A 16,566-nucleotide genomic window follows, 5' to 3' on the forward strand; every position below is an offset into this window, starting at 1 on the left:
AAGTTGATAACTCTAATCAATGGTTTTTGGATGATTTTTTTTTGGGTAGCGCGGTTTTGTTTTGCTAGGTTAGGTATTATAAGCGTCTTGAAATTTCGCGCCCGGAGCGGACTGCTCTAATTGCGTCCACATAGGGCCAAATAGCACCTGGCGTGAGTAAAATTTTGGCGCACCATGTCAAAACCAGTAGACGCCTTGCACCACTGCGATCAATAATATTCGGGTGATTTGATTTTTTTTATAGTGCTGTTTTTATGAAAAAACTTTCTTGGGCGTTGTATTGGGACTTTTCAACCGCCACCAAAACCCAGATAAACCTCATCCCAAGAACCCGGCACCCCTTTCTAATTCACCAAACCTTGCGAATTCTCTCAAGATAAAAACGCCTAATACTGAATATATGTAGGTATAATTTTAATTTTAAAAAGTGGCTATACCAAGTGGATGCCTCGGTGGAAGCGACCTATAGCCCAGAGGCAGATATGAAGATCGGAGCAGGACGGTAAATTGGATGCCTCACTGGAAGCGACATATAGCCCAGAGGCAAGTGAGATGATTGGATCAGGACGGGAAGGATTGATGGATGGTGTGGGCTTGAGGCGGAGAATGCTGGAGGTGGAAATGGAGCGAAGAGAATGGCTAAAAACGCTAGAGATCATGGTCGTTGGAGAACATTTGATCCCATTGTAGACCAATTGGATGCCTCAGTGGAAACAAAAGTGGAAGCAACCTAGATCCTAGAGGCTGAGAAGAAAATTAGAGTAGGACGGAAAGGCATGATGGATGGTGGGCTGGGGAGGCAGAGAATGCTGGAGGCGGAAATGGAGTGAGGATAATGGTTAGAGACGCTAGAGACCGGGGCCATTGGAGGACATTTGATCCATTGAGGTATGTGAGGCATTTTTATGTATCTATTACAAGGTAAGTTGTTTTCGTTCGATATATTTATATGGCAGTAGATGAAGTAGGTAATTAAAACTCATGGTGGTTTTTCATTTGGTTTATTTCTTCGGTACATATATGTATTTCATAATATGGATGACAATTTTTCTACCTAAATCTATGTTTTGTATGTATAATAGAAGTAAATGTTTGATCACTTGGGTGGGGGAATCTGCGAAAACCTAATAAAGTAATTAAGTATTGATTTACATTTATTCTGTCGCCCATTCAACTCATAAGACAGATATCAGAATTTGCTCTAATATTAAGATATTTATATGGTTATATTTTCTATATAAATTGTATAATATTTGTACAGTTTTCTGGTGTTTACATCGTGGGACTGGGCGCAGTTTGATGACTGCCAATAAGTGCGCAATATTTGTGAACATTTCTCCAAAGGAAGTACATCAATATACCAGATCTAAGGCTGTACTTTCCTTTAAGCGGAAAGTGATTCATTTGTGTTGTGTCGCCCGGTTTCCTATTTCTTATTTAAATAAAATGTAGGTATGTGTGGAAATGCACTTACGTGTTATTTCCAAAGCTCCCTTTGTTAAGTTTGACACTGAATAACTTATTATGTTAGTTAGTGGTTAAGTTAAAATGTTCGAAAGTAACTGTATTTTTGCATGGTGTCTCGGAGCCAGAGTGATCATATTAAATAATTTGATTAATAGAAAACTTTCTGAATAGTATGCCAACTACTTCAGAGTAAGACCCGGTGTGTTTCTTGTATGGAAGAGTCTTTCTTTGTTGGCAGTCGTCATGTCTCAGCATGCTGATCATCATATCATTATTATTCTCAAAAATACAATATTTTATATCCTATGTTATATTACACGACCGGCCAAATAAATTATTTTATAAAAATAATGCATATTATATCACTTCCAACCAAAGCTTTTTATTATGACAATCAATCATCTTGCATGCAATACCATTGGTTTGCGTTGATGGATGTTGGGTACCTACTTAGTAATTGCTATCGCTAAGCTGAAAAGAAACACCTATTATTTATTATAATCAAAATAACAAGCTTCTTTAATCCGCAGGTATACAATTTCATTGAAGTGATTGAAATGTATTTATTTCCGATCAATATATTACAAAATGATGAGACTTGGAAAGTAAATAATTAAGTTGCAATGAGGTTCATTCCATATTCCTAAGCTCAAATACAAGTCGCTTACGTTGATTAATTATGCAGATAAATAATATTACTTAGAGTTCTAACTTGTCTAGCAATACCGTCTCTTAAAACACGAGTAGACATTGGCCGCATGGAAAATAAAACAAATAAATATAACAACAATCATTTTAGAACATTGAACGGCACAGCATGGAAACAAATAATTAACTATTTTCTTCCTAGCCGAATGGAATACAATTTGGGAAGCTCAAAAATTTTAATTCAACACAATTTTTCTAATAAAACTTTCGTGGCAATAGTCCAACTAATAAATATTTTGGAAGGTCTGAATAATAACTAATCCTAAAAATATAAAGTTAGTAATTAAATTTCGAAATTTCAACATAGTTAAAAAATATATTTATACCATCTACATTTTACCGTCACTGAACTTTCAATATGTTTCCAGTTGGTAAAGTTACGTAATTATGATGGAAGATTGTTTACATTTTTATCAACGTTTAATAAAATTTATTGGCTAAATCGAATTAATTTTAAAACATGAATACTTTCATTGAAAATTGATAAGTTCCAATATTTAGCGACTTGAAAATATTAAAAGGATTTTTTTTTAACTTGCACAATGAAAATAAATTTGGAACTGTTTTAATTAACCAAGCGATGTCTGCGAAACAATAAATGATTTAGAGGAAAGAATTTATAATTTTATAGTACATACCCGCCGGTACAATAGGTAATGGCTTATATATGTCCCACCGAATCATTTATATCCTAAAATAATAATTACAGGGACATAATCATAGTCCTGAGTTACACTCAGTTTGGCACCATCTTAATCATACGATATAATTAAATAAATACAAAACATGGGTTTAAAATTAAGGCAAAATTAATTAATTAGTTAATGCAAAAAGAGATGCATCTTCCTTTACATAATAATAATTGTTTGACTTAATGATAAATTTCTTAAATGACATGTTGCGAATGATAATAATTGAATTAAATATTTTGTAAAGAATCGCATCAGAAATGCCATAATATAATTAAAAATACTTTGTCTTAGTGTCAATATTTAACTACCATAAAATGATGTTCAAAGTTATTTTAATTCTAATATGTTTCAAAGGAAAAGTGGTGTTCTCAATCTAATTCAATATGTATAAATCTATAATTTTCTATAAACTTAAGGCACTCCGATTCTTTTAAACATGAAAACATGCGTTAATCTGTCATCAAGTCAATGGTCACTAGGGGTGTGGTGGAACCCCTCTGGGTGCAGGAAACTACTTTAGTTGTTTTAGTTTAGTTCACTTAAGTTGCGAGTGGCGAGTACCCAGGAGATTGTCCAACAACTGTCCATTGTCCAACAGTAGTTTTTAACAAGATCCTATCTTCCGTGATCATTTCGTTCAATGGCCACTAAGGATGTGGTGGAACCCCTCTGGGTGTAGGAAACTACTTTACTGCATGTTGCGAGTGGCGAGTTGCCAGGAGATTGTCCAACAACTGTCCATTGTCCAACAGTAGTTTCTAACAAGATCCTACCTTCCCTGATCATTTCGTTCAATGGCCACTAAGGATGTGGTGGAACCCCTCTGGGTGTAGGAAACTACTTTACTGCAAGTTGCGAGTGGCGAGTTGCCAGGATATTGTCCAACAACTGTCCATTGTCCACCAGTAGTTTCTAACAAGATCCTACCTTCCGTGATCATTTTTTTCAGTATACATACTGTTGCTATGTCTCTGAATACGATCAGCCAGGCTGTGTGACCATCTACATGGAATATATTTACATGATTAATTTACTGATTAGAAAATTGGAAAGTTATTAGTATCCTACGATAATATTGGTACATTTTGGATTAACTACGCAATGATACACATTTATTTAATAATAGATTATAATACAAAGATTGACTTCTCATGCACACAGCTGACAGCTGACAGCTGACCGCGTGATAAAAGATTTGTTGTCGTGTGAGGTAAAACTACAGGGCATTTTGTTATTCTGTACATTCAGTATGTTTGATAAATAAATGGATCAATGCAATATTAAGATGTCAAATTGGTTATAATGACAGAGGTTTTTATAACACGAAAAAACCACTACGTAGTTTATTGGGGTATATTATATTAAAGTTGGTGTTAGTGTAAGAGTGGCCCTTTTCAAATATTTAATACCCTAACGCGAATTTGCTTGCCACATTTCGAAGACTTTTCCTAAATAATATCATTGACCTGGAAGATTTGTGCTTAAAAATTGATTGATTTTTCTGTCTAAGTTTATATGGTTCACCTATCTGTGAATGTACGTCCCCATCTCGAACTACTTTAGTATGTAGGTCATTACATACCCAAGTATGGAGGCCCATCTCTACTTTAGGTAGGTAAGTCTTACCCACCTAAAGATGTCGGTTCCTGTCTACCTAGGTTGGATGATGTGTAGGTCCTATGTATGTAGGTCCTGACCTACCTAAGAATGTAGAAAATACATTTGCGACGGACAAAAAAAAGATACCTATATAATTTGCCAGAACCACGTCGTCAACAATTTCGATTTTTGATTATATTTGGACCCAATTTCAATGACATAAATCGTAAATTAACAAATCTTTGTTTCATTTTTCCATATGATAAATTTGTCTATCTAACTACGGTGTGTTTTGCCTTAGATTTTTCTAATTCAAAGTCGACAAAACTGTGTCTGTCTCAGAAGTTACTGTACACGCGCAAACTTCTTTACTAATTAAATACTCTTATAATTATAATATTGAATTATTTCCGAAAAATTACAATAATTACCGACTCAATCAGATCGATTGGATGGTAGGAATATATTTGTTTGGTTTTTCCTAAAATAAAATAAAATGTCCGTAATACTATGTATCGAAAGGCACGAATAATAAATGATAAACCACTTAAACGCCTTGGTTTAACTAGTTTAAAGTACGTCCGACTACCTCTGCGTAGGTTGTAGGATTTTAGGGTAATTTCATAGATATTTAGATTATATTCATAATTTTGGCAGTACATAATGCTAGTGTACAGTAAATCTGCTAAAACAATGTTCTGTTGATCACTATTCATAAGGTTCTTTATATAGGTTCCTAAATATTACACTTTGTCTAAATAATAAAGGCGTTTGAGATGTTGATAATTATTTCGAATCCTTAATTTAATATCTAGCTTCTTAAATAATTCAATTTAACTCTGAAATTCCTTAAATTACCGATCATATCATCCATGGTGGCACATCGTTGAAATTAATTTTAGCACATCATGTCCCGTTATGGTGATCTATAGATTTGAAAGAACTAAGAAATTTCTAAATACCCTCCGCCATGCTATTTTTCTTCACTCTGAATTTCTTTGCCAGTTAGTTTGCGACACACGCATGATTAAACAACGTAAAGAAATTAAATTAAATCTAATTGATCGATACTCAAAATACATTTTAAATGGTGCTTAAATTATACATAAATAGACATTAAGGACGGGTTGTTTCATGGAATTTGAACAATTCATAAAATTTCTACGTTAATTTTCAAGTTCTGTGAAAGTTCTTTTCAAGTTATGTGAAGCAACTGGCCCATAATGATGTAATAACAGAACTTGAATAGGGCTTTCACAGAACTTGAAATTTGGTAAATTGTTTAAATCTGTGAAACAACCCGTCCTAATATCCATCTGATTTTGAAAGTGTGAAAAAATTCTTCTCGTGTGAAGGTCGCATCATTTGGATTTTTGAATGAAGGTATATTAATTTAATTAGTGTCTTCACACTTGATCTGTTTCCCCCTGGCAGACCAAGGAGGATCATCGCCCCCTTCCCCCCAACCCAGCTCCTTTCCCTCCCCCCAACTAGCCTCCCGCCACTCTCCCAATAATCCTTGAGAAATAGCCCTGCTGACCATATCTTCGGTGATGGCGCCAGCGCTAGTGAAGGCCTCCGAAAACCTGCCAATCTCAGTGGAGCCGAAAGCCTGTTGGAAGGCGGGAAGGGGTACAGCATCTGGGGCGGGTTTTGGGGGTGTGAGGGGTACTAGCGGCGGCTCCTCTCGCGCGACGCTCTTCGGGGATTTGTTCTTCCTGGTCCTCTCCATGGTAGAGGATTTGGGCTCGTCCTTGACCCGGGGCTGCCGGTGCTGGCGAGGGGCGGGAGATACCGAGGAGGGCGGAGGGCGGGGCCGCGGAGTTATCCTCTCTTCGGATTCGTGGTGGTACTGTTCCCAGCTGCAGGAAGACGTCATCTAATTTAAAAAAAAAACTTAAATCAATACGCAAATAACAGAGAATAGAAAAATACGAATTAAATTAAATGAACTCTCAAAGTTGATTTAGATATGATGAGTAGACATACATATTTTCAGGAAGCTAGATATAGATTTGATGAGTAAACACACATATTTTCAGGGAGCTAGATATAGATTTGATGAGTAAACACACATATTTTCAGGGAGCTAGATATAGATTTGATGAGTAAACACACATATTTTCAGGGAGCTAGATATAGATTTGATGAGTAAACACACATATTTTCAGGGAGCTAGATATAGATATGATGAGTAAATATTATAAAGTAAAAAATTCGAAATTTACTACCCTTTTATTTTTACAACACCAGGACACTGTCTTATCAAAATTCCCCAATTCCAAGACTTCACAGTCTCGGAAATAAATACTCTGATCTGGGAGATATATTTCATCTTAAAAATAATCAATATAAATATTGTTTATTTCAATTCTTTTATAGATCGAGACACAAATAGACATCTATAATTTCCGCAATATATATATATTTATTTTTATTTTGAATATCTATTTATATGAGACTTCTTATCATTTTTACTAATGTATCTTATTTTATTATATGCTATTGTTGTAACATTTAATTTTTTTTTTTGTTGTATTATGTTTCCTTTATTGTTTTTATTTTGTAGAATCTATAATAACTGTGATACTCTACTATTAAACTTTGTAGTGTGTAAAAGCCCATTAGGGCGTGTAATAATAATAATAAATAAATAAATATTTTCAGGGAGCTAGATATAGATATGACGAGTAAACACACCTTTTTTAGGGAGCTAGATATAGATATGACGAGTAAACACACCCTTTTTTAGGGAGTTAGATATAGATATGACGAGTAAACACACCCTTTTTAGGGAGCTAGATATAGATATGACGAGTAAACACACCCTTTTTTAGGGAGTTAGATATAGATATGACGAGTAAACACACCCTTTTTAGGGAGCTAGATATAGATATGACGAGTAAACACACCCTTTTTTAGGGAGCTAGATATAGATATGACGAGTAAACACACCCTTTTTTAGGGAGCTAGATATAAATATGATGAGTAGACTCACATATTTTTAGGGAGCTAGATATAGATATGATGAGTAAACACACATATTTTCAGGGAGCTAGATATAGATTTGATGAGTAGACACACATATAAAAATATATTGGGTATATTTTATACTGTCTAAGTTTTCCTAAGTTTTTGTCTAAGTTAGTCCATTAGTGAATTTGAAATACGTAAAATGTGATTTTACCAGTGCCAGCGCCAGCGAGTTTAATAATTTTCTCTGTGAATCAACAGGTTAAGGAATTCGCTTATATTATTTAAACCTCCTCCACTACTCGCGTAAGCAATGCCTACAACAGACATCGATTACTCTCAAATATAACAATTTGGTTATGTTGACACTGAAGGAAACGTTGTATTTTTTATTATGAGGGAATAATGTATCTATTAATTATAATACATTCTCTCAATCTTGTTGTATCTATTATGAGACAAGATGTACAACTTCATACCATGGTGATATGTAATGATATGATACGTTAGGTAGAAATGATGGTTTATGTTTCGTCAACACCTCACTAAGAACAATTTTGCTGAGGTGTACTTATTTGGTGTTAGGTAGATTTATGTATTTCTGCTTATTTAAATTGATTGGGTTAGATATGTTATAAATAATTGTCATTAGTAATTAGGTAAAGTCACCTTTTCCGTGTTGATAGGGGTAGCTTGCATAGCGGCCATACCCCTGAGCGGGTCCCTGTGCAGCGCGGGGTGGTTGGGGTGGTTAGGGTGGTTGGGGTAGGCGAGCGGTGGTGGCGGCGGCTGCTGAGGGGCGGGAGGGAAGCCCCCCTGCAGCGCCACGGGCCGCACGGGGTATCCGCTCCGGCTGCCCGAGGACTGCCAGCCATTGTGGCCGTTCTGCAATAGAGGCTACGTTATCAATTTGGAAAAATATAGTTCACTTCTTAAGGTAGAGAATCTATTCTTACTTCCTCACTCTACGTCTATTAAATTCTTCCTTATCCACATCCTATCCTTTTCAAAATCCTTCACCATCCCTTTCTCAGCTATTTCCCATCCAAATACCATTATTTTCACATCCATCATTCATTCCTTCCCCATTATTCACCGTCTCTGCCCCCTAACATTCCTTTACCTTTTTTATTTATTTTTTTCATTTTTGATCCCTCTCTAATTAATTTACTGTCACTTATCTATCCATTATATTCATAATTGTATCATCTCTACACCACCCCTTTCACAACCGTTTCCCTGTCCTTCTCCGTTCCTGTTTACCTCATCACTTTCCCTTCTTTAACCTTTCTTCCATCATTTACTCATACCCGTTTGATTCCCTAACTTTCCCTATCTATTCCCCATCCTGTTACAACCCCTTCGCTATCCCCTTCCCATACCTTCCGAATATTTTCTTTATCACTCTCTCATTTTTTCCCATCCCTTTCCTATCTCTTTCTCATCCCTATTTCATATCTATTCCATTCCCCCTCATCCTTATCCCCTAGCTATCACTTCCGTTCTTTATAACATCACAACCTCTTTCACCGTTTCTTATCTTCTTTTTTATCTTCGTTTCTTTCTCCACCACTTTCCGTGTGTTTCACATCCCATTCTTATCAATTTCACAGTCTTTTCCCATTAGTTCCCCATTCATAATGAACTTGGGATATTAAGGTAACACACCACATAAATTGTTCCGCAAGTTTTATTGATAATACCCAAATACATTAAAAATTACCTTTTAAACCCTTGAAAAAACTTTGTTCAATTTACATTTATTTTATATGATAGCATTTCAGGTAGGATATTTTTCATGGGGCGTCTCTTTTATTTCTACAAATATGTAATAAAATTCAACAAGTTTAATCATTCCATATACTTTCACAAACTCAAAAAATAATCAATTTGATATCAACGGTGTTAAAACATCATACGCAGCACAGCACTTCACAGCTAAATTCAATCATAAATATTTTTTTTATTAATTACATTAAATGTGACGTTAGATTTTACAATGACATCAGGAAGTATAAAATTAATACAAGCTCTTGAAGGATATATATGAGCGGGTGTTTGAAATGCTTAGTCCTGGTATTGCTAGATTTAAACTGGATTTCAGAACGAGTAGCTCTCGTAGGTAAATGAAATACAATGAGATTAAGTAAATCAGGACTGTCTATACTACTATTTATAATTCCGGATAAAGATCTACAGATAAATGACATTCTTACTTGATAGTAGCTCCACGGAGTATCCCTCGTGTTATCATTGACTGGCGGCAGGTAGGAACCCTCCGTCCATTCCAGTGCACCCTGAAATCAATATTGTCCCGTTACACGATGCACCGCCGTTACATTGTTACAGTTTATAGACCTTCATTATTTTAGCGGAGTCCTTTCAGTAATTTCAGGAATGCTGGGCGTTTTAGTTTCAGGATGTCTGGCGAGTTTTTTAGTGCTTTTGCAATGTCCGAACTGATAGATTTTTACAGTCTGGATATTAATACAAGTTGGGGCAAAAGTAATGTCATATTGTGAATGTGCAATATTTTTTTGCAAACGGCGTCAAAGGTCATTGTGCTTTGAAATTTTTGCTGTAGCAACAAACCAGAATTTGGTCAAATAAGCAGTAACAATAATTCCGCGTTCTTCAGGTGTGTATCGCTCCATTGCTTGTGGATCAACTAATTCTCTATCTTTATTTTTCGGAATAACTTTATTGAGTAAAACCTCAAATTGTAATATTTAAATATTGAAGACAATATTAGTGATTTCTAAACGAAAATCTGAAACAGAAAAATCAGAAAAGGAAACGGTCACATCTGGGACTCGAACCCAGGACCCTTGTCTTTCCGGGACAGTGCTCTACCAACTGAGCTAATGGGACCCTATTCCCCTCGGTCACTTTTAGTACTAGTAGTTCTTATTCGAAGTATGATACAGTTAAAAGTGACCGAGGGGAATAGGGTCCCATTAGCTCAGTCGGTAGAGCACTGTCCCGGAAAGACAAGGGTCCTGGGTTCAAGTCCCAGATGTGACCGTTTCCTTTTCTGATTTTTCTGTTTCAAATTTTCGTTTAGAAATCACTAATATTGTCTTCAATATTTAAATTTTCTATCTGTCTGCATCATAAATATAAAAAGCACAATGACATTTGACGCCATTTGCAAAAATTATGGCACATTCAAATTACGTCATTACTTTTACTCTGCCTTGTGTACACTATACTATAGTTCTCTAGCCAATTTAGAGATTTTAACCAGAGCTGTAAAAAAATGTTGATTTATAAATTTTTCAAGGTTTTCTGAAGCGTTTATTAAAAAAAGTAAATAAAACACACTCATAACCGTTAACCATTGACCAAACACAATTCGATATGAATTAACGTTTTCAAACCACTAATTATGAAATACACTAAGCTTGTTACTTAAATGCCGTGCAGTGATACAGCATAATTTTTATTTGGAGACAGTAATTTATAGATTTTAAAATTAAAGTTTTAAATCGAGACTATTAAATTAAGGTCGCTCACCGGGTCAGTTGTGAGAAATTCCCACAGATCCACCTATAAACTTTAATGTACGAGTATTTAAAGTTACTCGGACAAAACGGTCGATGAAAACTGAACTCTTCAAGGAAATAGAGCATATCTGCCGTCAATTCCGCATTGCGGTTTTAAAAGAATAACACCAAATATCCGTAAAACGGAATATTTATCTGGACGCTGACCGAAGAGGCACGCTTTAAAAGTGCAATCAAAATAAACTAATATATATCATATGGAGATATATATATATACAATTAAAATTTTTGCATGGTTCATTAAACGATTAACAGTATGAATTTCACCGACAGTAAGATTGGCTATCTACTAGAAAAGAGTACGTGACATATGTTTGGGAAAGGTGCTCGGAACGTTACGCGGAAATACAAAATGTTGGGCTAGATATTGAGCGCTTTTCTAAAAGTTATTGATCGAAAGATACAGACACCGAATATTAGAATTTTATTTTGCGGAAAGCATTTTTTAAGGACTTTCATCGATCCTGATTTCCCTGCCTGAAAGCAGGTAGCCTCTTCGTATCAACGACATAGAATATTACAGAAGGGTTCAAGTTTTCAAATGTAAATTTAAAACTCACCGTATAACGTTAGATCTTGAATCGTAACGTCATATTTTTGTTTTACTACTCGTATTTCTACAGGAATTAAAATGAATTAAATAAAAAAAAAATTATTTCATTCAATATCTCTAAATAGTATAAAATAAAGTCGCTATCTGTTTGTGCGCTTAGTTCTTCTAAAACACGCAACGTTTTTGATAGGATTTTCAATTTCATTTAGAGATTTTTTTCCGGAATGTATATATATAGGTATATATATATATTAATAATTTAACATTGGATTTTATGATTGTAATTTCGGCCGACGAAGAATGTGCCTAAAAAAACAAAAAAAAAAATTAAAAAGGTTTATGTATTAAGAGAAAAAAAGAGTTTTTCCGATAACCCAAAAACTTTTCCCGACTCACCTCGAAGTTTGACACAATGTAATTATTAATTTGCTTTATAGAAGTAAGTACCTACCAACTTTCTAATTATATATATATATATATATATATATAATTCATGCATATTAGATTAATTGAAAGTAGAGAGAAGTCAAACAACGCCGGGTATTCGTCAGATAGTTATTTTATATATATTTTTTTAAATTCAATATAAATCATTTTTCTGACTTTATATCCGGGTTAAATCTTCCCCAAAGGAAAAACTAAACCCTTCCACACACTTTTCCACAAATAATCATCTAGTCAATCCACATTGTGCAAGTGCATTATATAAGCATAATAAATACAAAAAAATACAAGAACAACACGTCAACCCACCAGAGATCAAATGGGAAAATAATTCACCGACTCCGGATATTTTCATATCAGAGGATTCGGTTCGATAGAACTCCTAACTGGACCTACAAATCCTACTGATCCCTCAATATAAATATTTAAAAAATCTTTCATAATCCTACATGTATTTAAAAACTTTTTTTATATTTTTTTTATATGTACATTTTTTGATAATCTAATAGACTAAATTTTGAATGAGCGAGCTAGGTATAATGCCAGTAGCCGAAATAACAAATGGTAATATTTTTATAATCTGAAAATGCCAAATTCGTTTAATCTCATTTCCTAAATCTGTGTATTTTCTTATTTTTTCAGAAACAGATTTTTGAATAATACAGGAATTTGGAATGGCGACATCAATGACATAAGTTATTTCTTTAATTTTGTAATGTAAAACTATATCCGGTCTATTATGACTAATCGTTCGCTCTGTTAGTATAGTTTTATCATAATATATTTTATAAAATTATAGTTTTATCATAATATATTTTATAAAATTCATTTTCTAAAAATGAATTTGGCTCGTATTCATAATATGGTACTATATTACGGCAATCAATCAAGTTATGTTTAATTACAAAACTTTGGTGAATTATTTGTAAAACATGATACCGACTAAATGTATACTCGGACGGTACTAATAAAGAACATCCCGATATAATATGTTCTATAGTTTCCGGAAAAGCTAAACATTTTATAATATTATTATTAAGTTCTGCAAGTAACTTAATAATAATTTTATTAAATTTGATTTATTTTAAATTAAAAAATTTAAATTGAGTTCTTCGAATTATGCATAAAATGAGAAATATATTTAATAATTTAACATTGGATTTTATGATTGTAATTTCGGCCGACGAAGAATGTGCCTAATAAAAACAAAAAAAAAATTAAAAAGGTTTATGTATTAAGAGAAAAAAAGAGTTTTTCCGATAACCCAAAAACTTTTCCCGACTCACCTCGAAGTTTGACACAATGTACTTATTAATTTGCTTTATAGAAGTAAGTACCTACCAACTTTCAAATTATATCGCTGGCCGCTGTTATCGTGCGCATTGTGAAAATGAAATAATGTTTTGAAGCTTTTCTGCCATTCACAAATGGGGTTATGTTCAGCACGGCGTCATTTTGCTACCTTAATTGCCAATCTAGTATATTGTACGTCATCGCTGTCTAGTGATCGAGCCACAAGCGGGGAAAGTGGTGTTACACGCGTACTCTGTTATTTAACACGGTGGGGCGCAGCGGATCGATGTGTCGAGCAGCTTTCCTCTTCCCCCCTAACCCAACCACCCAACCACCCACCTCCACCCCCTCGCCATCGGGGTCGTCGGCGATGGTCACGTTGGACATTTAACAACATTCATTGATTAGCGATTTGGCATTCATAGCGGTAATGAATCCTCCACTAATGAATGATTATTGCAAAACTACCTTGAACTACCCATTTGCATTGTTCGTGGTATTCATAATAGACTACTATTTTTGACATCTCATTGATACGGTATTTTTCTATACAAACGTAATATTTCCCGCCGTTTACACGCCTTGGTTGTTTATGAAAAAATAATATGAGATTCGTTCAAATAAATTGATATTTCTGTCTATAGGGTGCAAGAGACAGTATCTGTCGGAGGTAAACTGCATTGTGATTTTCACGACTTTCTTTAACACAAAAAACTTTTTTTTAAATTCCTGTAAAAACAACGACAGAAAATGTTAGCACGTTCTCTTACTACCCAAAATAGCTTCGTAAAAAAGTACCTGCCTAATTTAATAATATAGTTTTCTTTCTTGTTTAGGCACTTAACATTTTGATGCTTTTTGGCACATTGAGAAAGTTTGCTCAATAATTACACTATGATAATTTACTACACGTGCGATATCACAATTTTTTCTTCCTACTTAACATCGAAATACCCAATGTTAGTATTGTCCGCGAATCATTCGATTCGCGACATAGAGTTATTATTCAAAGAGGAAGTGTCTTTGTCAAAGTATTATAAATGGGCGGGTTAAGTGTAATTCCTAACACGCAAACATTGTGCTGATGCCTGCAATTATACACCCTGCAAACGTTATACCATTTTCATTGCATAGGTACTATTACGACTAATGGAGGAACTAACATATCATCGAAACCAATTTGTTTCTTTTTTAATTTTTGTTATTTGTTAATAAAAATCTATGTTACCTAGAACAACCGATAAAGGGGTTTTAGTTTTATGTGGTAAATGCAATAATGCATCGAGTAGTTTTATTTGCACTTAGCGGGGTTATGTACCCGTGATCTCTGGGTTCAGAGTCAAAGCACTCTCCATCCGTTGCACGTAACAGTGGGCGCCATACTAAAGTGTTTGACTCGGTCCGTTAAAAGAAGCGGCTGCGCGGTATTTTTCATACAAAATTTAATTTTGGATTTAGGGTCCAAGATAATTTGCTAAACTGAATAATAATTTTCTTCATCAAAAGGTATAGCAAATATATGAAATGAATGTCAACTGTTTAATTTATTTGTGTTTTAAATTATACAATACAGGCCATTAAAAAATCTTTTATCATTTTTATAGGCAATTGGCGTTTTTTGTGCGTAATTATTAAAAAAATCTTTCTTAACTTGTGTGTTATCATAATGAAATGCAATATTACAAGGTAAAATCTCGTGAAAGAAGCATTTTTTTGGGTCGAAATTTTAAATTTATGTGCAAAAATTTGTGTTCCAACGTAAATCGTATGTCTTTAAAAATATAGAAAAAAATATTTATTGCTAAAATTAGCTAGTCTTGATTACTTGGCAATAGTTCCATACTCCATACTCCACACTCGTACCTAAATAATATCTACCTATAAAATCAACTAGTCCTAATTATTTGACAATAGTTCCATACTCACTCGTATCTAAGTAATATTTACCTGTAAAATCAGCTAGTTCTAATTACGTGGCAATGGTTTCATACTCCATACTCGTATCTAAGTAATTGTCTATCTTTAAAATTAGCTACTCCTAATTACTTGGCAATAGTTCCAACTCTCCGCACTCGTAACCAAGTAATATCTATCTGTAAAATCAACTTGTCCCAATTACTTGGCAATAGTTCCATACTTCCCACTCATATCCAAGTAATATTTACCTGTAAAATCAACTAGTCCTAATTATTTGACAATAGTTCCACACTCCACACCCATATCTAAGTAATTTCTACCTGTACAATCAACTAGTCCTAATTACTTGGCAATAGTTCCATACACCACACTCGTTTCTAAGAAATATCTCCCTGTAAAATACTTTTTAACTATCTAATTTTCATTTACAATTTTCATAAAATGCGTTAATAAAGAGTTAAATATAATGTCTTGACTTACTAAACGTGATAGTTGTTAAGCTGGTCGTTCAGTAATATATTCGAAGAACTTAACGGTTTTACAACTCGTTACTTTTTAACGATTCTCTTTAATGTTTACTAAACAACCCCAAAAAGGGTCGACATAAACATGGTTTACAATAACCAGATTCAGGTTGCAAGGGTTGCTATTAAAAAGACTGTGATATTAATATCTTCAAGGCAATTGATTTCGATATCTGTAGATATTTTGAATCCGATTGGGTTACCTTGGAAACCGTCGCCTGTAATATGGTTCATTACCTCGGATCGCTAGAATTCTCCTTTCGATGTATCGAGCAAATTAATATGTGCATTTTGTGGTTAAAAAATATTTATTTCAAGGTCTAACTTACTTACCATCATGGCATTGCATGGCATGAGGATATACCGATATATGCCACTCTGTCTTCACATTATTTGGTTCATGCATCGTCTCATTCACACTATTCTATTACTCAATAAGGTATTTAAATCACTTAATCGTGTGATGTTTTCCTGGGGCTCCCTGGCTTATAATTCCATTTATTTGTCAAACATTATTAAAAAATTTCATCAATAATTGATTAAGAGCTTTTCTTTCTTTTCATATATTTTTACTTTAGTGTATTTATGACCCGATTTTATTTGACTTTAGTGTATTTATTACCCGTACAAATAAATTAATATATATTCTAATTTTTTTAAATCTTTACAATTTGACAACATGTATTAAACAAAAAAAAACTGATCATGATTAGTTTCTTAGAACTGGCACTGCCTAGTCAGAAACTAATGTATTCGTATGACGTAAATTGTACTTGTCATATTATTATATTATACCATGCTGCATATTAAAACCAATATCCATATATATA

General features: G+C 34.0%; 1 protein-coding gene across 1 annotated transcript in view; it reads right to left on the reverse strand.

Annotated features, from left to right (window-relative positions):
• Positions 1 to 5,859: 5,859 nt before the first annotated feature.
• The window catches only part of LOC149426794 (uncharacterized), a 28,230-nt gene continuing 17,523 nt past the window's right edge, over positions 5,860 to 16,566 (reverse strand). Inside the window, exons 4-6 of the mRNA XM_089651096.1 lie at positions 9,656 to 9,736; positions 8,109 to 8,324; positions 5,860 to 6,345 (exon numbers count right to left, since the gene is read on the reverse strand). Coding sequence (XP_089507222.1) covers positions 5,860 to 6,345; positions 8,109 to 8,324; positions 9,656 to 9,736 — 783 coding nt within the window. The remainder of the gene's footprint in view (positions 6,346 to 8,108; positions 8,325 to 9,655; positions 9,737 to 16,566) is intronic.

Source organism: Hesperophylax consimilis, chromosome 1 (genome assembly GCF_061612785.1).
Source record: "Hesperophylax consimilis isolate HC1 chromosome 1, BYU_Hcon_1.0, whole genome shotgun sequence".
Classification (NCBI taxonomy): domain Eukaryota; kingdom Metazoa; phylum Arthropoda; class Insecta; order Trichoptera; family Limnephilidae; genus Hesperophylax; species Hesperophylax consimilis.